This window comes from Sciurus carolinensis, chromosome 1 (genome assembly GCF_902686445.1).
Source record: "Sciurus carolinensis chromosome 1, mSciCar1.2, whole genome shotgun sequence".
NCBI classification, from domain to species: domain Eukaryota; kingdom Metazoa; phylum Chordata; class Mammalia; order Rodentia; family Sciuridae; genus Sciurus; species Sciurus carolinensis.
In genome coordinates, this window is record NC_062213.1 from 107,897,724 (window position 1) to 107,923,628 (window position 25,905).

General features: G+C 36.6%; 1 protein-coding gene across 8 annotated transcripts in view; it reads left to right on the forward strand.

The window, feature by feature from the left end:
* Phtf1 (putative homeodomain transcription factor 1) overlaps nucleotides 1-21,227 on the forward strand; it is a 47,561-nt gene extending 26,334 nt beyond the window's left edge. For 5 of the 8 annotated variants that reach the window (XM_047553365.1, XM_047553379.1, XM_047553394.1 and 2 more), the window contains 9 exons: nucleotides 926-1,147; nucleotides 4,465-4,593; nucleotides 5,490-5,762; nucleotides 6,371-6,502; nucleotides 7,445-7,531; nucleotides 11,214-11,369; nucleotides 12,566-12,661; nucleotides 13,914-14,039; nucleotides 20,692-21,226. In XM_047553365.1, the coding sequence (XP_047409321.1) occupies nucleotides 926-1,147; nucleotides 4,465-4,593; nucleotides 5,490-5,762; nucleotides 6,371-6,502; nucleotides 7,445-7,531; nucleotides 11,214-11,369; nucleotides 12,566-12,661; nucleotides 13,914-14,039; nucleotides 20,692-20,712 (1,242 nt within the window). In that variant the 3' untranslated portion in view covers nucleotides 20,713-21,226. Of the gene's footprint in view, nucleotides 1-925; nucleotides 1,148-4,464; nucleotides 4,594-5,489; nucleotides 5,763-6,370; nucleotides 6,503-7,444; nucleotides 7,532-11,213; nucleotides 11,370-12,565; nucleotides 12,662-13,913; nucleotides 14,040-20,691 lie in introns of all 8 variants that reach the window. The other 3 variants (XM_047553369.1, XM_047553387.1, XM_047553401.1) reach the window with 2 other exon arrangements.
* The last annotated feature ends 4,678 nt before the right edge of the window (nucleotides 21,228-25,905 follow it).

The following is a 25,905-nucleotide window of genomic DNA, read 5'->3' on the forward strand; positions in this document are numbered from 1 at the left end:
ATTCCTTTTTTTGTGGGTTACCTTAAAGTCGTGTTTATGTGTGCCTATCCTTCCCTTGTTTCTAATTATCCTCGGATTTATCTAGCAACTTTCAGGTGACTACTCACCCCTAGAAAGAGAATGCATTCTTCTTCACTGAGTCTGATTTTAAAAGTATCATAATGATGCTCAAAAAGAGGTTTTTCAATCCCTATATGATAAGATTACTTAGTATTTTTTTGGAATGTGAAGTTTATTCTTAAGTGGGGTCAACACTGCTGATGACAGATTTTTGAGAAAGGATCTCTTTCTCAAAAATAAGAAAGATGGAGCAGTGAAACGATTTTCATCATGAAAGCTAACAGACATATTTGGAATATGATCCTTCAGAGGTGAACAGAGTAGATGGTGATGTGTTTTGGTTTTTTTTTTTTTTTTTTCCTTTTGATGAACAGGGCAATTGGGGTCATGGAAAACCCCTTATATTTATATTCGTACTGCAGGAGAGTGGCATTGTCTGCTTTTCTTCTTGATTATTCTTTAACATGTTGGAACTGGGCCCCTGGACATGACTAGGCCTGTAGTGAAGCTCACAATGGTTACAGTGGGGAATACCCTGTGTATCAAAGGCTCAGCCAACCCCATCAGGCAGGCCCACTGGGTGTGCTCACAGGAGTCACTCCCACCCCAGAACAACTGAGCTGAACAATCCTCTGACTTGGTAATGACTTCTTAGAGGAGGTCCTTTTAAGGTTCTGCTTGCTGGGTCATCAGAGTTCAATGTTAAAATGTATTATGTGAATCCTTGTGAGTAAATGAATATATGGCGATCAACCTATGGAAGCTTGCCAGCCATTTGCATAGATAACTTGTTTTAATTTTAATTCAGATAAATAATTGTTTTTGAAGATGAATGAAAAATGTTTTTTAAATTTTTCATTTTAAGTGCTCCAGATCTGGTGTGAGTGGAGGCTCTCGAAGCCTCAACTTGTCAAGAAGAGACTCAGAAAGCACCCGCCATGACTCAGAGACTGAGGATATGTTATGGGACGACCTGCTACATGGCCCAGAGTGCCGGTCATCTGTCACCAGTGACAGTGAGGGGGCCCATGTGAACACCCTTCACTCAGGGACCAAACGTGATCCCAAAGAAGATGTTTTCCAGCAGGTCTGTGAAGGGAGTAATCGTAACTGATGTTTCTTGGTACTTACATGTGACAGGCACTGTATTGTCTCACTTAACTTTAGAGTAATCCTGAATTTCCAGTCTGGAACACAGCTTAAACACAATGATGTTGGGATGAAAACTTAAGGAGAATACTCTTGAGTCGTACCAAACTCAGTTTTTATCATTTTCCTTTGAGTGATTATTGATGTTCATTTTACATAAGAAGGGTTGTTTGACCAGTTTATCTGCCTTGTGTTTTATTTTCATAAACATTAAATAAACATTATTTCATTGCAATAATGCATATGAATTACTAGGAAATGGCATTACTTGCTTGTCTAGTAATGCATAAATCAACTGATGCTTTTAATTTCAGGTTTCATGTTAATATCATAAAATCAAATAGTCTCAAACTGGAGCATCCTCTTAGAAGGTATTCAGTGCAGGCATTCATTCCACATCTATATAAAAAATTTTTTTTCTCTACCATCTGTCATGTGGTGATAATAGTTCTTACTTCTTAGGAATATTGTGAGATAAAGTGCTTGGCACAGTGCCTGGCAAGAGTACAACCCAATAAATGTTGGTATTGTTATTAACATCCTTATCAGATGGGCAGTCAATCTCTGCTTAAAACTTCTGGAGTTGGAGTGCTTGTGTCCTTAGCTTTGCCACTGCCGGATAGATGAATGATCAGGAAGTGGTTTTCAGATCCCCCTTTTAGATGTTTAATGTTTAATGATAGTGGTCATGCTTCTTAGTTTCATTGTTCTTTAGCCTAAATGTTTAAATAGTAGTGGATGATAGATATATATTTGTTTAATTATTGAATTTTCTTGATTCTAAGATACCATTGATTTAGATTACACATGTTTTCTCTCTCTCACACACAAAACACACAACCCCCTAGATCCTGCTTCAAGTGAGGCACAGTGGTACATGTCTATACTCCCTGTGACTTGGGTGGCTGAGGGAGGAGGATCACAAGTTCTAGATCAGTCTCAGCAGCTTTAGTGAGACCCTTTCTCAAAATGAAAAATAACAAGGACTGGAGACATAACTCAGTGGTAGAGCACCCCTGAGTGTTCAATTCCTAGTACTGCAATCAAACAAGCAAAAAAATCCACTTCATTAAATGTGTATAATTTTTTAAAAAAACTAACCAGAAATAACATTTCTTAAATTCAAACTTTCTCCAATCTTTCTATCAGTTTAACTGTAAATGTTCTGCACATTCATTCTAAAAGCTCATCTAAATTACATTGACCCTCAGTAGTAGCACATAGCATCTAAGACACATCTAAGAAATATTTCATGAGATAAACTCAACTATGTCAGACAGAATTCATCATTTCCTAGTTCCCACCCCAGAAACTCTTTTTTTTTCTCTTTTTCCCCCTCTTTTTCTGAATACTGCCCTAACAACCCAAAGCAAGCCCTCAGAGTCCACTGTCTGCACCCATCATCAGTCCCCTCAGGTCTGACCATCTAAATATCTGTGTACTTGTGTCCCGCTGCTCTCTCATCTCCATCCTCCAGGTCCCTACAGAGCTTTTCTAGCTGCACCCATCCCCTTCCTTTCATTTTCCTCACTACAACCAGTGATGCTTCTGAAATTCAGATCTGATAATGCCACTCTCCTTAAAATCCTTTTTTATTCCTTTTGGATTGTTTCTGTCTTTTATTTATTCTAATACAGTCTTATCTCTGACCATTCCCTCTGTGCTCTTCACAGGGTGCTGTTCTTTTTTTTTTATGATTTTTTTTCTTAGTTGTAAATAGATACAGCACCTTTGTTTTATTTATTTTTATGTGGTGCTGAGGATCGAACCCAGCGCCTCACACATGCCAGGCAAGCACTTTACCACTGAGTCACAACCCCAGGCCTCACATGGTGTTCTTTAACTCAGCTGAACTCCTTTCCATTTCTGATACATACCCACTCTCATGTGCTTTGGTCCTTTACACATACTGCTTTCTTTTCCTGGGACTCATTCTTCTTTAATACTCATTCCTTAATTCACTCCTTTTTATTTTTTAATTTTTAAAACTTACTTTTTTCAATATTGGGGATTAAATTCAGGGGCACTTGGCCCTTGAGCTATTTTTCCAGCCCTATTTATTTATTTATTTATTTTGGGCAGTCTCACTAAGTTGCTGAGGCAGACCTTGAATTTTGTATCCTCCTGCCTCAGCCTCCTGAGTAGCTGGAATTACAGGCATGCGCCACTGCCCACTGCGTCCTGCTCCTTTTTGTTTTTCAGGCAGGCCTTGACTGGAATGACACATCTCTTCAGGAAACCTTTCCTTTGTACTTCTAAAGCACTCTTCCCTTTCTTTACCATCCTGCTAAAGTGCCTTTAATTATGTCTCCTTCAGAAGCCTGTATGCTTCTCAATAGCAAGAACATGTATCTTGTTCTCCATTGTGTCACAGTGCATATTACATAGTAGGTGCTTAATAATTATTTGTTGAATAAATCAATGAATGAATGAATAAAATCAATAAATGCTAATCAGCATTATGCTAAGCATTGTGACAGAGAAGAAATACACCATACGGTCCTTTTCTGGAAACTTATATTGTAGTTTGGGGACATAATAATTATATAGGAAATAAGTAGAGGATGCTATAAAAGCACTGTATAATTAGATGCTAATTTATCTCATACAAACTATAAGCGTTTTTAATTTTGAAGAAGGGCAAAATTAGTAAGGCACATGATCATTGAGAGGACTGAATTGGTGAAATTGCACTTGAGCTGGTATTGGAGAATAAGACATGCTCTGACACAGGAGAATGGGGTCTGTTTTCATTGTGGCTATCTCCTCTTGAGCTTGAATGCTTTGTGCTTCTCTATGTCCTGGCTAGACCAGATAAAGGCTTGACTCCTCAGTTATTCGTGTTGTCTGTAAGGCTCTCTGTACCTCTCCTACTTTACTTCCTGCTGTTCCCAGTGTAATCTGATTCCTCTAGAAATACCTTCTTCCTTTGTAACCCATGAATCCAATAAGCTCTTCCTCACTTCCATACCTTTAGAGAGGGAAGCAAGCTTGGAAATCAAGGAATTCTACCACTCTTCATTATAGAAGATAATTAGCCTCTCCTTAGGTAAGAAAATGAATTGGTAAAGAAAAGAGAACTAGAAATCATCATTATATGGGTGGTTATTGATGTGATGAGCTTTATAAGAGAGAAGATAGACTGATGAGTCTGAGCATTGCTGAGATTCATATGTCCTGGGAGCTTGGACATAGGGTAAGAAAAACTAATGAAAAGAGGAGTGGATGGAAACAGTTTTACATTTTTCTTCCCAGAACCATTTATTCTGGCTTCAGAACTCAAGTCCTGCCTCTGATCGAGTTAGTGCAATAATCTGGGAAGGAAATGAGTGCAAAAAGATGGATATGTCTGTATTGGAAATAAGTGGCATCATCATGAGCAGGGTAAGAATAAATAAATTTTCAGGTTTTTCAAGAAAAACTACTTAGTGATCAGGAGCTTTTTCATAGGAATCTGCTTAGTGATAAAACATACATACTTGGCAAGCACTCTGCTACTGAACTGTAATCCCAGCCCTATGACTATGCTTTTGAAACACAGATATATAGTTTTAATTTTGTAGTCAGTGTTTACTTGTGATAGTTTTTAATTTTTTTTTTTTTTTTTGGTACTGGCAACTGAACCCAGAGGTACTTAACCACTGAGCCACATCCCCAGCCCTTTTTGTATTTTATTTTGAGATAGGGTCTCATTGAGTTGCTTAGGGCCCCGGTAAGTTCTGAGACTGGCTTTGAACTCATGATCCTCCTGCCTTAGTGTCCCAAGCCACTGGGATTACAGATGTGCACTGCTGTGCCCAGCATTGTAGTAGTTTTTAATTTGTTACACCTGTTCTCAGCATGATCGGTTGTTCAAGTGTGCTCTACAAATATTTCTTATCCCATTTGAGCCTAATTTGGTAATAAGTCATAAATCCATGTCTTGTTTTGTTTTGTTTGGTGCTGGAGATTGAACCAGGGCCTTGTGCATGCTCAAAACATGCTGTACTGTTGAGCTTACATTCCCAGCCCAAATATGTATCCCATTTAAAAATATTTTTACTTATAGATAGACATAATACCTTTATTTTATTTTATTTATTTTTATGTGGTGCTGAGGATTGAACCCAGTGCCTTACACATGCGAGGCAAGTGCTCTACTACTGAGCTACAACCCCATCCCTGTATGGCATTTTTATTTGTACTTCTTTTGAAATATTTTTATTTTAAATAGCATTTGATAAATACTTCTTTATAACTTCATTATGCAATTGTAATGGAAATTTTAAATTAATTCCCAGGTTAATGCGTATCAGCAAGGAGTAGGTTATCAGATGCTGGGGAATGTCGTCACCATTGGATTAGCATTTTTTCCTTTTTTACATCGACTTTTCCATGAGAAGAGCCTTGACCAACTAAAGTCCATTTCAGCTGAGGAGATTTTGACTCTCTTTTGTGGGGCACCACCTGTTACACCTATTATTATTTTGTCTATAATTAATTTTTTTGAAAGATTGTGTCTTACTTGGATGTTTTTTTTCATGATGTGTGTGGCAGAGAGAACATATAAACAGGTCAGTGAACGAGTACATAAAATTTCTTACTTTTGTTTTTGTATATGATATTCCATTAAGATTTGTTCTCCTGATTTTGGTACATGTGAATTTAATGTTTGTGTTATTGACAGTTTATGGTTGTGGACTGAGGACTTAATATATTGCTGATATGCATAAGAAATGTGATTTTTGTTTGGAAATACAATTTGGGAGAAAGCTAGACTAATGTATAAACACTTGAGTTTGTAAAGTTGAGGCTTTACTAATAGTCTCCAAAGAATATTCCTTGCAAATGTCAAGAGTACACCTTTTTTTTTTTTTTTTTTTTTTTTTTTGGTGCTGGGGATCGAACCCAGGGCCTTGTGCTTACAAGGCAAACACTCTACCGACTGAGCTATCTCCCCAGCCCCGAGTACACCATTTTATAGAGAGAGATTTTGCTATGTAGTGTGCTTTAGATGCAACAGGGTAATTGAGCTATTAATGAAGTTTTTTCATTGCCTATCCTAGTGGTCACTGATAAAAATTTCATTATTTTAACATTTAAAGATTCTGAGAATATTGTTGACAGTTATATAAATATGCATGCATGTTTATTTCACTTTGTGATTTTTAATCTCCTCTAGAGATTTTTATTTGCAAAACTCTTCAGCCATATTACTTCTGCAAGGAAAGCTAGGAAATATGAAATACCTCATTTCAGACTTAAAAAAGTGGAGAACATTAAAATATGGTTATCACTGCGTTCCTATCTAAAGGTGAGTTTTATTTGATTAGTGATAGGATATATGCAAGAATACACAAGAGAACATGCTCATTGAAGTTTCTGGCAGCAGTTACTCAGTGTAGCTCTGGGTATTGAACAGATTATACCAGTGGCCAAGACTTTCTGGGTACCAAGTTGGATGGGATGTGCTGGTGAAACTGCACAGGGTGAAATAAAGGCTCGGAAAGGGAAGAGAAAATTTAAATTTCCTAAGGTAGAGTAGTAAATACTGCATCTCTTTGTGACTTTTGGGGAGATATACAACTAAAATTATATGAATGAATCAGTTACCCTCTTAGTATGGAAAGGCTCAGGTTTCAGTGTTTGAGCTGATGATACCCAAAAGTATGTAAAAATTCTGTGTCAGAAACTTCTCATGTAGGAAGCAGTGTCTACTTTATATTTTTGTGGACCATGCAAATTTAATTAGAATTCTCTATATCTAAAATGCTGTCTTTTCCTTATGGAAAGGCATTTTAGTATGGTTTATGTATAATGTTAAATAAAAAATACTTAATACTTCTCACATTTTATAGTTGATCTATAAGTTCAGATGCTTTTACGTCATCATGATACAATAGCAAGTTAGACTTTACTTTTTAATTCTTTACTTTCTAAGACTAAGTTATAATTGAGGATGTCTTGAAACAACTATTCAAAAACACAATGCTGTGGAACATCTGTGTATATGTGGTTGGTAGTGGTGCTTTTTGCCAACTCATTAGATGCAGCATTAAAATAAAGGAAATACACCATCAGTACAAATTTGCAAATTATGTGACCGTAAGATTTAAGATAATTAAAAATAATCACAAATCTTGAAAAAAAAGAAAAGAAAACTTCTTATATAGTAAAATTCAGGGTTTTAATGTTGTGAGGGCTATTGCTGTCTCTGACAGTAATCTAAAATTTTAACATGTGTCTTGCTCCACAGAGACGGGGTCCACAGCGTTCAGTTGATGTGGTTGTATCTTCCGTCTTCTTACTTACACTTTCAATTGCTTTCATTTGTTGTGCCCAGGTAAAAGTTTCATATCTGTTTTAATGAAAAATGGAAATTCTATTATAGGGTTTGTTTTCTTTTTTAAACCAGATCATCCTGTGTTTAAGTATACATTTTTAATTGTGTCTGCATTTCTTTTGCAATTTGGATATTTGTTAATTTTCTAGTTTTTTTGAAATGAGTATACAAGTAATTTTGAAGTGTTCTAGGCTGTGATCATTTTAATTTCATTTTAGTTGGTAATTTTTGCCTGATAATAAAAAACTGTCATACCCTGATTTGCAAAATAGTGATTTTTCTAACTATATCATTCTACATTTTTTAGTTGTTACTCTAGAGTAGGGTAGACCTTTCTTTCTTTTCTTTTCCCCACATTTATTACATGGTGGAAGTATGTATTCTTATTTTTTATCCAGCGTTTATAATCTAATACTTTGTTTTGATGCCTAAATTGTTCCAGATTTGGCCAGTGGGAACCCCTTGAAGCGCCTATTTCTCTCTCTCTCTCTCTTTTTTTTTTTTTGTACTGGGGATTGAACCCAGGGTGCTCTACATTGAGCTACATCCCTGGACCTTTTTTCACTTTTTAATTTTGACAAGGTCTCACTAAGTTGCTGAAGCTGGTCTTGAACTTGTGGTCCCCCTGCCTTAGCCTCCCAAGTTGCTAGGATTACAGGCATGCACCGTGGCACTGAGCTATGTCCTATTTCTTATCAAGCACTTTTGTTCTTTATGCATTACAAGAAGTGTACAGGTTTCTCTTGTACTTCTCCATTTATTGACTTTTAACTTAGTTCTACTGTGGTCAGAGTACATATTCTTTTTTCAGTCTTTTGAAATATATGGAGGCTGACTTTGCTATCTAGCATACGTTCAGTTTTACTAAGTAAGCCTTCTGTCAGTGCTTGGGAAGGATCTGTATTCTGTCATTGTTGACGGCAATGTTCTCTATCAGTTAGCCCAAGTTTATTAGTTGCATTGCTTACATTGCCTGTATCCTTACTTATTTTTTGGTTTGCTTCTTCTGTCATCTGTCATCAAGTCAACTATGATTTGTTGTGGATTTATCTGGTTTTCCTTTTATTTCTGTCCATTTTTGCTTTATGTATCTTCAGGCTATAACTGGGTATATCCAGATTTAGAATTATTAGCTATCTTATTTTTTGGATTGATTTTTATGTCCTATTTATAGCTGTTGTTTTTACTATTGATTTTTCCTGAACCCAGGATCCAATTCAGAAGCACACATTGCATTTAGTTGTCATGTCTCTGCAGTTTCTTTAATCTGGAAAAGTGTCAGACTTTTTTTTTTTTTCTTGTGTGACCTTACAGAATGTCTCTACTTCTAATGTTTCTGCTTGATTTGGTATTAACTGCATCAGCTGTGTTGTGGTTGTTTTATATTTTTATCTATCCACGTTCATTTCTGGGGTCTCACATTTTAGGTGTGTGTCTCTGTAATTTGCGTGTTCTTTTTTGGTTGCTTTTTTCTTAATCCAGCATCACAGTGTTTTGATGTATCTGGCCGTCTAAAACTTAACATAATTACTGTAACTACAGACACTATTTGGTTCCTGTTTGGTCCACCTGTTAGTTTTCCTTTTTCTCTCCTCTTATCATCTTTTTATTAATCAAATATTCCTTAATATTCCATTTAATCCTCTCAATTAACTTATTATACATTCTTTTACTGTTGTTTCAGTAATCTGAGATTAATTTATTGAAGTCAATTGACTCAGTATAGCCCAATAAAAAGATTTATAGCTTCCTTGATAGTGCTAAGAGGTGGGAATACTTTATATCATTTATTCTTTCATCTTTTGTATTACTATCCATTATTTTAATTTTATATATATTTTAAACCCAAAGTGTATGATTACTGCTTTTTGTGTAGTCAATTTATATATTCACATATTTATTATTTTTCATTATTTCTTATATTTCTGTGTTTCTCTAGGATTATTTTCCTCCTCCCTGAATAACTTATTTACAATTTATTTTGGTGCCAGTCTGCTGGTGATGAGCTCTCTGTTTTTGCTTATTTGAAATGTCTTTTGTCACTTTCCTTTTTGAAGGATATTATTTACTGGGAAAGGATTATAGGTTGCCTATAAGTTTCTGTATTTTTAGCATTCTTTGTCTTCTAATTTCCTTATTTTATCTTTTTTTAAAAAAATAATTTTTAGATGTTGGTAGATATTTATTTTATTCATTTATTTATATGTGGTGCTGAGAATCAAATCCAGTGCCCCACACATGCTAGACAAACTCTCTACCACTGAGCCACAACCCCAGTCTCCCTTATTTTATCTTGAGAAGTTAGTTGTCAGGTTTTTTTGTACTGAGGATTGAATCCAGGGGCACTTTACCAGTGAGCTATATCCCCAACCCTTTACGAGGCAGGTTCTTGAGGTTGCTGAGGCTGGCCTCGAACTTTTGATCTTCCTGCTTCAGTTTTCCGAGTCACTGGGATTTTATGTGTGCTCCACTGTGCCTGAAAGTTGTTAGTCTTATTGCTGCTCTTTTAAACATAATGTCCTTTTCTTCCAGCTCATTTTAATGATTTTTCTTTGTGTTTGATTTTGTAGCAGTTTGGTTATGATTTGTGTATTTGTTATCTATTGTTGCGCAACAAATAGTGTTACCTTTCTGAACAGGTAGGGCTATTTTGCTACTAGTTGTTACTTTCCTCCTGGTTATAACTAATGGACGTGGATGAGCTTGACCCAGACTGAGCTAATGTATTCTTTCTTTTGGAAATTAGAGCTAAGAATCTGTGATATCAGTGATGGATTTTGGGGAATAAAGGTCACAAGGAGTCAGTGGGGCCATAAGGTGCCAGACAAACCACAACTGGTATAAGCCAGAGTTAATGGGGAAGCAGAAAACATGAGTCTTGTAAGGCAGTGGGATTGGTCAAGAGTGTAGCCAGGAGTTTGACTGGCTAAGTGCAGAAGGATGGAGAGGGCAGCTGCTGGGTGACTTCCTGTCTTTCAAAAGGCCTGTATTTGGCCTGAGTTCTCTGCATGTTTTTCAATAAATTATTTTACCTTGGTTTATTTGAGTAAATAACTTTTTAAAGAAACTTTAAAAACGATAAAACCTTCATCAGAAAACTTGATATATTATAAGGATTTGGGATGCAGCTCAGTGGCAGAGTGTTGCCTAGCATGTGCAAGGCCTGGGTTCCATCCCCAGCACCATAGAAACAAACAAAAACAACCAACCTAACACATAATAGGCACCCCAAAATTGAAAGCTGCTGCTGCTGCTGTTATTTGGAAAGCAGAACTGATCTTTAGGATTTTATAGTAGTACCAGTGTGACGACGGTTCACACATTTTAGGAAGCTCGTTAGACATGATGCAGATTTAATACTTTGAACAGTGGTTACCGTATACTTGTGAGTGGACAATGGTGGTTATAGTAGCTGCAAATGCATCTGTCTTGTTTTACTTATTGTATTATGTTCTTCTCCTTTGTTACTATTAGACCCTTACTGTCTTTCATGAAAAGGAAAAATACCTGGGAAACTTAAATATATATGGTTAGTTAAGTAATTAATACTTTGTGAGGATTAAAATAGTAAATTCTAAGTATTAAAATATCAAATTCTTTAAATGTTTTAAAATTAATAAAGGAGTAATTATATGATTTTAAGGCAAATTAAAAATTGAACTTTTCTTGGGTATTTTAATAGGTTCTCCAAGGACATAAAACTTTCCTGAATGATGCTTATAACTGGGAGTTTTTGATTTGGGAAACAGCTTTACTACTTTTTTTACTGCGCCTGGCCTCACTTGGGTCTGAAACCAATAAGAAATACAGCAATGTTTCGATATTACTTACTGAACAGGTATTGATTGGTCTTTTCAATTTTGCTCAGTGGTTAGAAATGGCATAATATACTGTAAAATTTATGCTACATATTCAGGACTGAATCACTATCTGGCTGTGACTTTCTAGCTGAATGACCTCACAAGTCATTTTGCTGCTCTGTAATTGTTTAATCTTTATATAATGGATATGACATCTTCTCTTCACACCCCCAGGATTGTGAGAATTATGATCTAATGGGTTGAAAATACTTTGTATACTATAAAGGTATTTTATTGGTAGTAATGGACCATGCTTTTTTGGGGGCAGGGCAGAGTAGGAATTGAAATGAAGGGCTGTTTACCTCTAAGCCACGTTGCATCTCCTGCCCTTTTTATTTTGAGATGATCTCACTAAGCTGCTGAGACTGGACTTGAACTTGAGATTCTTGTAGTACCTCCACCTCTCTAGTAGCTGGGATTACAGACCTGTGCCTTGGCACATGGCTTACAGCTTGCTCTTAATCTCATACTCTACGTCTATTCTTCCATCTTTAGACTACTTGTTATTTAATATGTTAAATCTTTTGAATTTCTTTATCAGCTGTAGAATACATTATTCAGTGTTTGGAAAATGCTTATTTTTCAGAATATGAATATATATACCAAGATTGAGAAATATTTCTTATACATACAGAGTAGTATAAAGTGATTTCTTTTTAACTTTGATTTTAATTTCAAGTTTACCCATAAACTTGCAAGTAAAAATATTTGGAATCATTAGTTTTTTGTTTGTTGCCTTAGAATTATAGTGGAGATTACTTCCTCTAAGGGAAAAAATAAATAACTTAGCAAGTTAAAAGCAGCTATTTTTTTTCTTTCCACAGTGTTTAATAAGGATATTAAAGTATTCAGGGATATTGAGATTAATAAAATAGTTTTTGAACTCAAAGAGTTTTCACACTAATTATAATTAATTTAAACATTTTAATTGTTTTGCTATTTAAATTGCTTAATCATTAATTGTATTTTCTTAATTAAGTAGTTTTTCTTTGCCAAAGGGAGACTGATTAGAGATGGGGGCTAGGGTACATGACATATGTTTTCTGTAGAAATAGCTGCAATTTTTCAAATTTTACTTGAAAAATGGCCCTTAAAATCTGCCACATTTTATGCAGTATAATATATATGTATCTTTCTTTTTGTGCAATTTCTTATTCTCTGTTTCTTCCCTTAGATTAATTTATATCTTAAAATGGAAAAAAAGCCAAATAAGAAGGAGCAGCTCACTCTAGTAAACAATGTATTAAAGCTGTCCACCAAGTTGTTAAAAGTAAGTATTATTTTATGAGGTAATCTTACTACAATTTAAATTAAGTTAGCTTATTCTCTGAGAAACAGCAAATGGTGAGGAGGCCCTGGAGCCAAAGCATCCAGGGTCAAGGTGGAGGTCAGGGCCAGAACTCCTGGAGGAGGCAGGACTGAAGAAAAAAAGAGGGACTCCCTATCTCCAAGTTGGGCCACGTGGTCATAAACAAGCAGCACATGCCACAGAGATCTGCCTTACTTCCCTGTCTGTTAAAGAATCAGACATCATTGAATTTTTTCTGGGAACATCCCTCCCAGATGAAGTTTTGTCTGTGTAAAAGCAGATCCACGCTGGCCTACAGACCAGGTTTTTTACCATCAGTGACTAAATTGGCCATGTTGGTCTGTGTATTAGTGCACCAGAGAGGTCGCCAGTGCCATTTGAGGGTCAAGCCCTCCATCATCCCTATCTGGCAAGGCTGCTGGAGGAACAAGGTAGGCAAGCTTCACACTGCCCTTGCAAGGGCACTGGCTGCTGTGCCTCTGTCAGTGGCCTCATCCCTGTCCCAGAGGTCCTCGCATAGTCAGGGCCTCTGTGCCTAAAATGCTTTTGCCAATGACTGGTATCCATCACTGCTAGACCTTGATCAGGGGCTGCAGTGCCACCATGGCACACTTCACCCAGGCCATCCTTGATGCTGTCTGCAAGACCTACAGCTGTCCCATTCCTGACCTTTGGGAAGAGGTGTGTTTACCCAGTCTATGAGGAATTTTCCACCAAGGCCACAGACCTACACCAGCCTCTGCACAAAGGACCAGGGCTCCAGTCGTGGCCACCATGTTTTTCTATGAGAAAAATAAAGTGAATCAAGCTTGGTTTTAATTAAATGATTAAATCAATAGTTCTTAGAAAAGACCCTGACAACAAATAGGTACCAGGCTAGATTCAAAATGACAACTGGATGGTTTGGGGTTAATAACTGTATAAGAAAAAATTTCCAGCGTTGCTACCCAGGTTCTGATGACTACTGATGTCTACCATATTTTTTAAATTACTTCCCCACCCCACCCACAAATGACGTATTACTCCAATCTACCTTAAAAAGCTGATGTTGTAGAAAAGTAGGTAAGAGTAGTCTATGGATTTTTTGAAGTTGGCTCTTAAATACTAAGAAAAGACATCCTTATGCAGTCTTCCTCAACCGAGACTTAGAAGGAAATCACTGATAGCTATTCTAAAACAGTGTCTCATTTCAAATTCTTCCATGTTTTTGTAGGAGCTGGACACACCATTTAGACTCTATGGACTGACAATGAATCCCTTAATCTACAATATCACAAGAGTAGTTATACTTTCTGCTGTCTCAGGAGTTATAAGTGATCTTCTAGGATTTAATATAAGAGTAAGTGTGACCTCCACTCTGCTGTGTCTTAGTCTTTTTTTTTTTTTTTTTGATAGCCGTCTGAGTTTTATTTTACCTTTTTTATTAGAGTTTTATGGCTGTATCTTAGTCTTAAACAGTGCCGTGTATAACAATCTGTGCTCATAGCACCAGGATGGCTCTTTTTTAAAATTATTTATTTTTTACAGACTGCATTTTGATTCATTGTACACAAATGGGGTACATCATTTCATTTCTATGATTGTGCATGATGTAGATTCATCCCATTCGTGTAATCATACATGTACATAGGGTAATGATGTCTGTCTCATTCCACCATTTTTCATACCCCCCCACTTCTACAATCTAACATTCCTCCATTCTTCTCTCACTCGCCAACCCCCCAACCCTATTATATATCATTCTCCTCTTATCAGGGAAAACTTTCGGTCTTTGGTTTTTTGGGATTGGATTATTTCACTTAGCATGATATTCTCCAATTCCATCCATTTATTTGCAAATGCCATAATATTATTATTCTTTATAGTTGAATAATATTCCATTGTGTATATATACCACAGTTTTCCCCACATCCATGCCAACATCTATATACCACAGTTTCTTTATCCATTCATCAGTTGAAGGGCACCTAGGTTGGTTCCACAATCTAGCTATTGTGAATTGAGCTGCTATAAACATTGATGTGGCTGCATTACTGTAGTATGCTAATTTTAAGTCCTCTGGGTATAAACTGAGGAGTGGGATTACTGGGTCAAAAGGTGGATCCATTCCAAGTTTTCTGAGGATTCTCCACACTGCTTTCCAGAGTGACTGCACCAATTTGCAACTCTACCAGCAATGGAAAAGTGTGCTTTTTTTTTCCCCACATCCACGCCAACATCTATTATTGTTTGTGTTCTTAGTAATAGCCATTCTAATTGGAGTAAGATGAAATCTTAGAGTGGTTTTAATTTGCATTTCTCTAATTACTAGAAATGTTGAACACTTTTTCATATATTTATTAATCGCCTATATGTCTTCTGTAAAGTGTCCATTTCCTTGGTCCATGTATTGATTGGGTTCTTTGTATTTTTGGTGTAAAGTTTTATAAGTTCTTTATAAATATTGAAGATAAGTGCTCTATCTGAAGTGTGTGTGGAAAAGATTTTCTCCCACTCTATAGGCTCTCTTTCCACATTATTGATTGTATTCTTTGCTGAGAAAAAGCTTTTCAATTTGATTTCATCCTATTTATTGATACTTGCTTTGATTTCTTGTGCTTTGGGAGTCTTGTTGAGGAAGTCTGATCCTAAGCCAACATGATAAAGATTCGGGCCTCCTTTGTCTTCTATTTGGTGCAGGGTCTCTGGTCTAATTCCTAAGTCCTTGATCCATTTTGAGTTGAGTGTTGTGCAGGGTGAGAGATAGAGGTTTAATTTCATTTTACTGCATATGGATTTCCAGTTTTGCCAGCACCGTTTATTGAACAGGCTATCTTTTCTCCATTGTATGTTTTTGGCTCCTTTGTCTAGTATGAGGTGACTGTATTTAAGTGGGTTCATCTCTGTGTCTTCTATTCTGTACCATTGGTCTGCCCGTCTATTTTGGTACCAATACCATGCTGTTTTTGTTACTATTGCTCTGTAGTATAGTTTAAGGTCTGGTATTGTGATACCTCCTGCTTCACTTTTTCTGCTCAGGATTGTTTTGGCCATTCGAGGTCTCTTATTCTTCCTGATGAAGTTCATGACTACTTTCTCTATTTCTATGAGGAATGTCATTGGAATTTTAATTGGAATTGCATTGAAGAGGTATAGTGCCTTTGGTAGAATGGTCATTTTGACAATGTTAATTCTGCCTATCCAAGAATATGGGAGATCTTTCCATCTTCTGAGGTTTTCTTCAATTTCTTTCTTTAGTGTTCTGTAGTTCTCATTGTAGAGGTCTTTGACCTCTGTTGTTAGATTAGTCCCAAGTATTTTCTTTTCTTTTTGAGGCTGTTGTGAATGGAGTGGTCTTCCTAACTTCTCTTTCAGAGGATTCATCACTTATGAATATAAATGCATTAGATTTATGCATACTGATTTTATATCCTGCTACTTTGCTGAATTCATTTATTAGGTCTAGAAGTTTTCTAGTGAAGTTTTTTTGGATCCTCTAAATACAGAATCATGTCATTGGCAAATAGTGACAGCTTGAGTTCTTCTTTTCCTATTTGTATCTCTTTAATTTCTTTGGTCTAATTGCTCTGGCTAGTGTTTCAAAGACGATGTTGAATAGAAATGGTGAAAGAAGGCATCCCTGTCTTGTTCCAGTTTTTAGAGGGAATGCTTTCAGTTTTTCTCCATTAAGAATGATGTTGGGCTGGGGATATAGCTCAGTTGGTAGAGTGCTTGCCTCACAAGCATAAGGCTCTGGGTTCAATCCCCAGCACCGCAAAAAAAAAAAAAAAAAAAAAAAAAAAGAATGATGTTGGCTGTGGGCTTAGCATACATAGCCTTTACAATGTTGAGGTATGTTCCTACTATTCCTATTTTTTTCTAGTGTTTTGAGCATGAAGGGGTGCTGTATTTTATCAAACACTTTCTCTGCCTCTATTGAAATAATCATATGATTCTTAACTTTTAAGTCTATTGATGTGATGAATTACATTTATTGATTTCTGGATGTTGAACCAACTTTGCATCCCTAGGATAAACCCCACTTGATTATGGCGCACTATCTTTTAAATACATTTTTGTATGCAGTTTGCCAGTATTTTGTTAAGGATTTTTGCATCTATGTTCATCAGGGATATTGGTCTAAAGTTCTCTTTCCTTGATGAATCTTTGTCTGGTTTTAGTATCAGAGTGATACTAGCCTCATAGAATGAGTTTGGAAGGATTCCCTCCTTTTCTATTTCCTGGAACACTTTGAGGAGTATTGGTATCAGGTTTTCTTTAAAGGTCTTGTAGAATTCAGCTGAGAATCCATCTGGTCCTGGGCTCTTCTTGGTTGGTAGGCTTTTGATGGCTTCTTCTATTTTCGTGCTTGAAATTGACCTGTTTAAATTGTATATGTCTTCCTGATTCAGTTTGGGTGGATCATATGCCTCTAAAAATTTGTCAATGTCTTCGATATTTTCTATTTTGTTGGAGTATAGATTTCAAAGTAGCTTCTAATTATGTTATGTATTTCAATGATGTCTGTCATGACCTTTCCTTTTTCATCACGAATTCTAGTAATTTGAGTTTTCTCTCTCCTTCTCTTTAGTGTGGCTAAGGGTTTATTAATTTTATTTACTTTTTCAAAGAACCAACTTTTTGTCAATTTTTTGAATTGTTTCTCTTGTTTCAATTTAATTGATTTCAGCTCTGATTTTAGTTATTTCCTGTCTTCTACTATTTTTGGTGTTGATCTGTTCTTCTTTTTCTAGTGCTTTTTTAACTTTTATTTATTTATTTTTTCATTAACTTTTTTTAAAATTTATTTTTATTGTAAACAAATGGGATACATCTTGTTTTTACTAGGGCTTTGAGATGTAATGTTAGGTTCATTTAGTTGTTGATTTTTTATTTTTTTAAAGTATGAACTCAATGCAATGAACTTTCCTCTTAGTACTGCATTCAGAGTGTCCCAGAGATTTTGGTATGTTATGTCATTGTTCTCATTTACCTCTAAGAATCTTTTTATTTCTTCCCTGATGTCTTCTGTTATCATTGCATCATTCAGTAGCATATTATTTAATCTCCAGGTGTTAGAGTAGTCTCTATTTTTTTTATCATTGATTTCTAATTGCATTCCATTATGGTCTGATAGGATACAAGGTAGTATCTCTATTTTTTTGTATTTACTAATGGCTTCTTTGTGGCATAGCATATGGTCTATTTTGGAGAAGGATCCATGAACTGCTGAGAAGAAAGTATATTCACTCGATGATGGGTGAAATACTCTGTAAATATCCATTAAGTCTATATCATTGATTGTATTATTTAGTTTTATAGTTTCTTTGTTCAGTTTTCGTTTGGAGGATCTATCCAGTGGTGAGAATGGTGTGTTAAAGTCCCCACTATTATTGTGTTTTTGGTCTATTTCATTCTTAAAATTGAGAAGAGTTTGTTTGATGTACATACATGCTCCATTGTTTGGGGCATAAATATTTAAAATCATTATGTCTTGCTGATTTATGATTCTCTTAAGCAGTATGAAATGTCCTTCTTTATCCCTTCTGACTAACTTAGGTTTGAAGTCCACTTTATCTGACTTGAAGATGGAGACCCTGCTTTATTACTGAGTCCATATGCATGGTATGTTTTTTCCCCATCCTTTCACCTTTAGTCTGTGGATGTCTTTTTCAATGTGGAGTCTCCTGAAGGTAGCATATTGTTGGGTCTTTCTTTTTAATTCAATTTGCCAGTCTATGTCTTTTGATTATTGAGTTTAGGCCATTAACATTCAGGGTTATTATTGTGATATGATTTGTATTCCTGGTCATTTTGACTTATTTTTGGTTTTTATCTTGACTTGGTTTCTCCTTTGACGGGCTTTTCTTTTAGGGTAGTTCCTCCCTTTGTTGACTTGTATTGTTGTTTTTCACTTCATCCTCACAAAATATTTTGCTGAGAACGTTCTATAGTGCAGACTTTCTATTTGTAAATTCTTCTAACTTTTGTTTATTGTGGAAAGATTTTATTTCCTCATCAAATCTGAAGGTTACTTTTGCTGGGTATAGGATTCTCGGTTGACATCCATGTTCTTTCAGAGTTTGAAATACATTGTTCCAGACCCTTCTTACTTTTAGGGTCTGGGCTGAGAAATCTGCTAACATCCATATTGGTTTCACCTTATAAGTAATCTGATACTTTTCTCTTGCAGTCTTAGAATCCTATCTTTATCTTGTATGTGAGGTATTTTCATTATAATGTGCCTTGGTGTGGATCTTTTGTAATTTTGTGTACCTGGTGTTCTGTAAGCCTCTTGTATTTGATTTTCCATTTCATTTTTCAGGTTTGGGAAATTTTCTGATAGCATTTCATTGAACAGGTTGTTCATTCCTTTGGTTTGTATCTCTGTGTCTTCCTTAATCCCAATAATTCTTAAATTTGGTCTTTTCATGATATCCCATAATTCTTGGAGGTTCCATTCATGATTTCTTACCATCTTCTCAGTTTTGTCAACTTTATTTTCAAGATTAAATATTTTGTCTTCATTGTCTGAGATTCTGTCTTCCCTGAGATCTATTCTGTTGGTGATGCTTTCTATTGAGTTTTTAATTTGGTTTATTGTTTCTTTCATTTCAAGGATTTCTCTCTCTCTCTCTTTTTTTTTTTTTCAGAATCTCTCTTTATTGAGGTGTTCTTTTGCTTCCTGTATTTGCTCTTTTAACTGTTTGTTGGAGTGATCATGCATTGCCTGCATATGCTCTCTTATCTCATCTTTTGCTTCACAAATCATTTTAATTATGCAGATTCTAAACTCTTTTTCTGTCATTTCTACTGCCATACTGTCATTAGATTCTATCAAAATAGCATCTTGGTTTGTTAGGGATACTTTCTTCCCCTGTTTTTTCATATTATTTCTGTATATTCCCTTCTAGCAGTGAAGATATGAGGTACTGAAGTTTCCTCCCTGCAGGCTTATTGTGACCCTGCACTCTTCCAGTACCTCTCCTTTGAAGGGGACATCAACATTAGCAGCATCCAATACAAAGAAAATGCAGTCCTGAACCAGATAGCCCCTATAAAGACTTTAACAGTATTATAATAAACATGATGAGTTTGATTATTATTTACAGAATTTCTAGTGGTGAACGAAGAGGATGGGGAAGGGTGTAGGATGTAAGTGAGTAAATAGAGGTACCTGTCAGAGGGCCTCCAGTCTCCTGTAGGTGTCTCAGGAAGGGAGCCACCCTTCCAATGATGGTGGCCACACCCTCAGGAATAATTCATAATGCCCCCATCAGCCTCCAAAGAGGATGGGGAGCCCCAGTGAGGGTGTCTGTCGTTGTCAGGAGTCTGTCTGCCAGTGTCGGGGGTGAGCGCACTCAGTATCCCCAGGATAACTCTTGAGGTAAAGAAGCAGGAATTCTGCTTGGTGGTCCACAGGTTTCTCAGCTTAGGTTTCCTCATTTTACACAAGTATAATAGACAACTCTTGTCTGATCCAAAACTCAAGTTTCATGTCAGTTTAATAGCATAGGCTAGGTAATGGACTTTTTCTGATCGAGGTAGATATAATGGGGTAGAATAAATGAGAACCAACAACACATGAACTGCAATGTGTCATTTTGTGTGTGTGTGTGTGTGTGCGCGCGCGTGCCGGGTATTGAACTTAGGGGCACTCAGCCACTGAGCCACATCCCCAATTCTCTTTTGTGTTTTATTTAGAAACAGTGTCTGAGTTGTTTAGTGCCTTGCTTTTGCTGAGGCTGGCTTTGAACTCACGAGCCTCCTGCCTCAGCCTCCTGAGCCACTGGGATTATAGGTGTGCACCACTGCACCCAGCTGTAGTGTGTCATTTTTAATCCTAGAATTTTTAATGTTTTTTATTGTGATGTTCTATGGTTGCTGTTTCCGGAGTTGGCATTTTTTCTTCTTACGGAAAGGTTCTTTGTTCCTAGTGAGTGAGTAAACCTCTGCTTCCCACCTGTCTTGAAACTAACTTTTTTGGTGCTTTTCTTTTTTTTTTTTTTTAGCTGTGGAAAATTAAGTCGTAAACTGAGTCACATGCCAGGACTCTCCCTGGCAGGCATTAGTACTCACCCATGGAGGAAAGAGATGACTGCAGAAGCCAGTTCGACACCCACCTGCGCGGCCACAGGCACAGGTGCTCTCAGCTCTGCCCAGTTGAACAAAGGGTGTTCCCCAAGGAACAAGTCCTTCCCGCCTGTGTGTGCAGCGTGCTGAGCACCTGCACTTTTGTGGTTTTCAAACAATATGAATAGTCAACAGACTACAGACTGTGTGTGTTATGGTAACACAAGGACAATTTTCTAAGTTAGGCAATTTATTCTGGGCACTTCAGTACTGTGATAGTTAAATTTACTGGAAATAGTCTTTTGGGTAACTATATAGATCCCCAAAGCATGAAGCAAATATCTTTTACTGGAAATATGCAAATTCAGTACTTTTCTATTACAGTCTTTAGAATTGGAGATTTCTCTATCGCAGAGGTCAAACAAATATTTTAGGTTGAATCCAAATAAAAGAACTTTACTGGAGAAGTTTGGTTTCTAGGCTCTTTTGTGATTGAAGGAAAAAATGACATTTGAACTGAGAGCTACTCAATTGTGGAGAAATTTTTAATTAGTTTATGATTTTGAATTATCCTAATAACTATAGCTGTTGGTGAAAAAGTCATGCACACAATATGCTCAGTACTTCAGCATATTCAGTAAGTTCGTGTATTCATCACGTCCATCCAGCCTGGATTCTGTGCTGATGTTGTGCAACTTTACATGTCCAGTCCTCAGTACACTTTCAGGTCTTTGATGTCTGTGATCAACAAGCCATGCCTGCTTGATTCTGTGGGTTCTCTTATCAATATTCCCTATTACATACAGGTGCATTCTTGCTCATTAAGTTACCTGCTTTGAAGACTCTCTTGAAGCAGATTGAAAGCCTGAACATTTTAATGATGAGGTTTTGTGAAACTTGATTATTACTTGTAAAGCATGTACTAATTTACAATTGGTATATTGGTTACATGTATTCTGTATGCGGGAAGATTTGTGTGAGGCTTCAAGATAAATTTCTCAAGAGTCCAGGAATTGAGGTCAGATCTTTCTGGGTTTAAATCCTCTTTCTGGGTTCAAATCCTTATACCTGCTGATTATTAACTTCATAATCTCGTGCAAATTAACCTCTTTGTATTTCAATTTCCTCACCTGTTAAACATAATAACTACCTAACAGGATTGTTACAGTTAAATGAGATTATCTTGTAAGGTTCTTAGCATGGTTTAAAGAATTTAGCACTTAGTAAATCCACAGTAGACTTTTATTATTACTAAAATTCGTTTAAAATTTCACTGTGATGATTGAAACATGAAGCAAGGTTGGTGAATGAGAAGTAGATCACCAAAAATTTGCAGCCATTATGAATACTCCTGGGAATTGTAACTTTTTTCATGGTAAAGCTCATTATAGTGATTTATCTGTAGAAGGAACTGTTCTGTAGAGGTACTTCAGTGTCTCAACAGAGAGTTCATAGAAACCTGACTTTTCTTGAGCGAAAACAGTAATTGTCTCCAAATCAAGATTGAGCTCAGTACAGATACCAGATGAATAAAGCTGATGCCTTTATCTTTTTCCCCTACCAAAGAAATTGCTATTTTAATCTGCAACTTTTGCATTGTGGGTTCCTTCAGCTATGATTTTGTTGGTATATAATTGGTTCCAGTTATTTTTCAGGTGGATAATTATGTATAATTAATAGTTGATCATATCAGGAACTTGGGAACTTTGATTTCTTCCTCAGACCTCACATTCACTCACCAAGTCTGAATAATTATCTTTTGGATATTTTTCTGGTCAGTGCACTTTCCTCCATTCCCACTGCCACTACCCTAGTCTAAGTTGATACTTTTTTTTAAACAAGTTTCTGCTGATTCTATTCTTACCTAGTCATGGTTCCCCTCTTCCCCAAGCCCAGTCCATTCTTCTCAAAAAGGTATTACATCTTCTGAAATGTCAGTGTCATCATTTAGAATCTATTAATGGTTAACTATCATTTTGAAGATAACCGAAGTACATAGGCTCACTCTGTTGAGAAGTATTTTTAATCTTTACATTAAAAATCTACTTTTGCTGGGTATAAAATTATAGGTTTAAAAATAGGGTTGTCCCTTGCTTCCTGGATTTTGTCATTTCTGAGAAGAAGTTTGCTTCATTTTTTACTTTGTGTTTTTTTAAATTCACTTTTACTTTTGTTCCTTTTTTTAACTGGCTGCTCTTCAGATTTTTATCTTTACTATTGAATTTGTGTAATTTAATTATAAAGTGTATTTGTTATAGTTTTCTTCATGGTTTTTGTGTTTAGGTCATTGGACTTACTGAATCTTTGGGTTTATAGTTTTCATATTGTTTTAAATTTTCACATGATCAAATTTGGAAAATTTTTGGCATTTAAAAATTTTTTTTTATACTTCACTCTTATTCACCTCCTTCTGGGACTTGAATTTTCATATACATCAGACTGCTTGAAGTATCTCTCTGCTCACTGATGCTCATTCCCCCCCCCCCCCCCCCAGTCTTTTTAATTTTGCATGGTTTCTTTTGTTGTACCTTCATATTCTCTAACCCTGTTCTTTTGCTCTGATTTGCTAATTCTATCCAATGTAATTTTCATCTGTAAAAGTTTTAATATTTTTTAAAAAAACATCTTCTACATCTCTCCTTCATATGTTTTTCAGTGATTCTTTTTGTGGTGCAGGGCCTTGTGCTTCCAAGGCAAGCACTCTACCAACTGAGCTATATCCAAGCCTGTCCCTTCATATATTTTTTTCTATGTCTTGTTTCACATAATCTGTTCATAATCAGAATAGTAGACAAGGATATTAAAGATCATTTTTGGGCTTTTTAAAAAAAATCATCCTCATCTGGGTCATATTTTCTTTTTTTTTTTTTAATTTGCCTGGTAATTTTTTATTGGTTGCGAATTTTGCATTGTGTGTGTGATTATGTGTTTGTGTGTGTGTGTGTGTGTGTTTTGTAATCTTTTAAATATTCTTGAGTTTTATTTTGGAAAGTAGTTATTTGGGAACAGCTTGATCATTTCAAGGCTTGCTTTTATAAGCTCTGTAGGATGGGCCACAGCAGTCTTTAGGGCTATTTTTCTCCCTGCTGAGGCAATATCCTGCTGAATATTGTACCTCATCTTGTTCATTATGAGATTTTTCCACTTTGGCTGTGGGAACATGTTTTGCGTGAACTTCAGCAGTCTTCCCCTCTGCTGCTTTTTGGCGATTCTTTGTCTTTGAGTACTTCTTCTCATGCTTGGGCTGGTCAGTCCTCAGCTATGACTTGAAAGCCCTCTGCATGTCCCTGGAGCTCTCCAGCTGAAGCTGCTTTCTTTCCAGTGCTCTTTCTAGCTACCCTGGCCCAAATTCTCAATTCTGACGTACCAACTCAGCAAGCCTACTTGGTTTTGTTTGGGTCCTGTTTCCAAACTGCAGGTGAGGAGCTGCCGCTGGGCAGTTGTCTGGAGCAGTCCTGGGGCAAGCCTTAATTCCATTACCCTGTGCTGCCTGTTGTCCAACATTCGTTTTTTCACATTTGTGTCATTTAAGGAGGAGAGCAAACGTTTCCCCCACCTTAAGTGATACAGTTTACCCAGTTGCTCAAGTCAAAGGCTCCTTATCTGATCCAAGTCAAGTCACGTCTGCATTCCCATCTCCACTAAATTAAGCCTCCTTCACACTTGCCTGCTCTGCTTCCATCATTGCCTACCACGATCAGTTCTCCCCAGTCCTGAGTGAGCCTAAAACATGGAAATATACTTGCATCGTTCTGTTTAAACCTTTCCTGGCTTCCGTGTGGTTGCCTCCAAGGCCCTTCCCTATCAGACCTGCTTCCCATCCAACTTTACCTCCTTCATTTATAGCCTCACTTCTCTTTACCTTCCATCAAAGGAGGTCCTTCCAAGGGGGCAATGGCACCTCCACTTGGCCTCCTTATCTTACACTCGACCTGCTTATATTACCCTTGGCTGGCTGCTGAAAAGAATTCCAGGATGTATCAGAAGCAAGGGACATGCAAACTTTTTAAGAACATGAAAGGTAAACTTACCCAAAGGCAGGATGTGTATGGCCCTAACCCCTCAGAAGTGATGTACCCAGGATCGAGTTCTCTGACTATATATATGATTTTCCTGGCAATAAATGTATAGGTTCTCTGGGAAGCTTCTTTGAAAATTAAATCCTATGACAATCATTTGATATTTGAGGTTCACAGGGTTCTTTTTGGTTAAGCAGGCTAGCCATAAGTCAGTTGTGGGAATATTATGTAAGTCTTTGAATCTGGTGACATTTAAATTGATGATGGTTTTGTTCTAGGTCATCTGTACATATGCTGAAGGTTTTGTTCATCTACCTAAAAGGACAAGCATGGTTGGTCATGCTTGTAGATTTGGGTCTCTTTCTGCCTCTTCCCATGAGCCTACCTAGCTCATTATCAGCACAATGTAACGTACCAGGTTCTTTCTTGTGATCAGGCTTTTGCAAGGTGGTGTTTCTTTCTTTCTCTTTTCTTTTTAGTAGAGAGGATTGAACTCAGGGATGTTCTCCCACTGAGCTACATGCCAGCCCTTTTGATTTTAAGAAGGTCTTTTTAAGTTGCTTAGGGCCTCTAAGTCACTGAGGTAGCTGTGAATGTGCGGTCCTCTCGCCTCAGCCGTCAAGCCCAGCTTGCAAACTTGTTTCTTCTACCTGGAATATATTTTCTTAAGTGCACCCTTGGCTGGCTGCTGCTTCTCTTTCAACTCACAACTCCTTTGAGGGGCCTTCTGATAATAGTGAAATAGTATCAGTTTTATCACCCTGTTGACTTCCTTCATGATCTTTATCACAATTCTATTTACCTACTTAGGCATGTTTTTTTCACTAGAGTGTAAGCCTCTCAAAAGCCGGGAATTTTTCTTGTTTTACTCCTAGGTTCCCAGAACACATATGACCCTAGGATAGGTGCTCAATAGACATGTACAGGATGAATGAACAATGGACCTCCAGTCATGTGACTTTTTTCCATTATCATGTTAGAGTTATAATCCGTGGTTCTCCAACCCTCAGTTCTTAATTTATCCCTATATAATTTCTAGGAACTGGTGCTTTTAAGTCCAAAAGGAATGAGAGTTTGGTAATATTTACATTACTGAGAAATTAAACCAAGATATAAAACTAGAATATGTTAAAT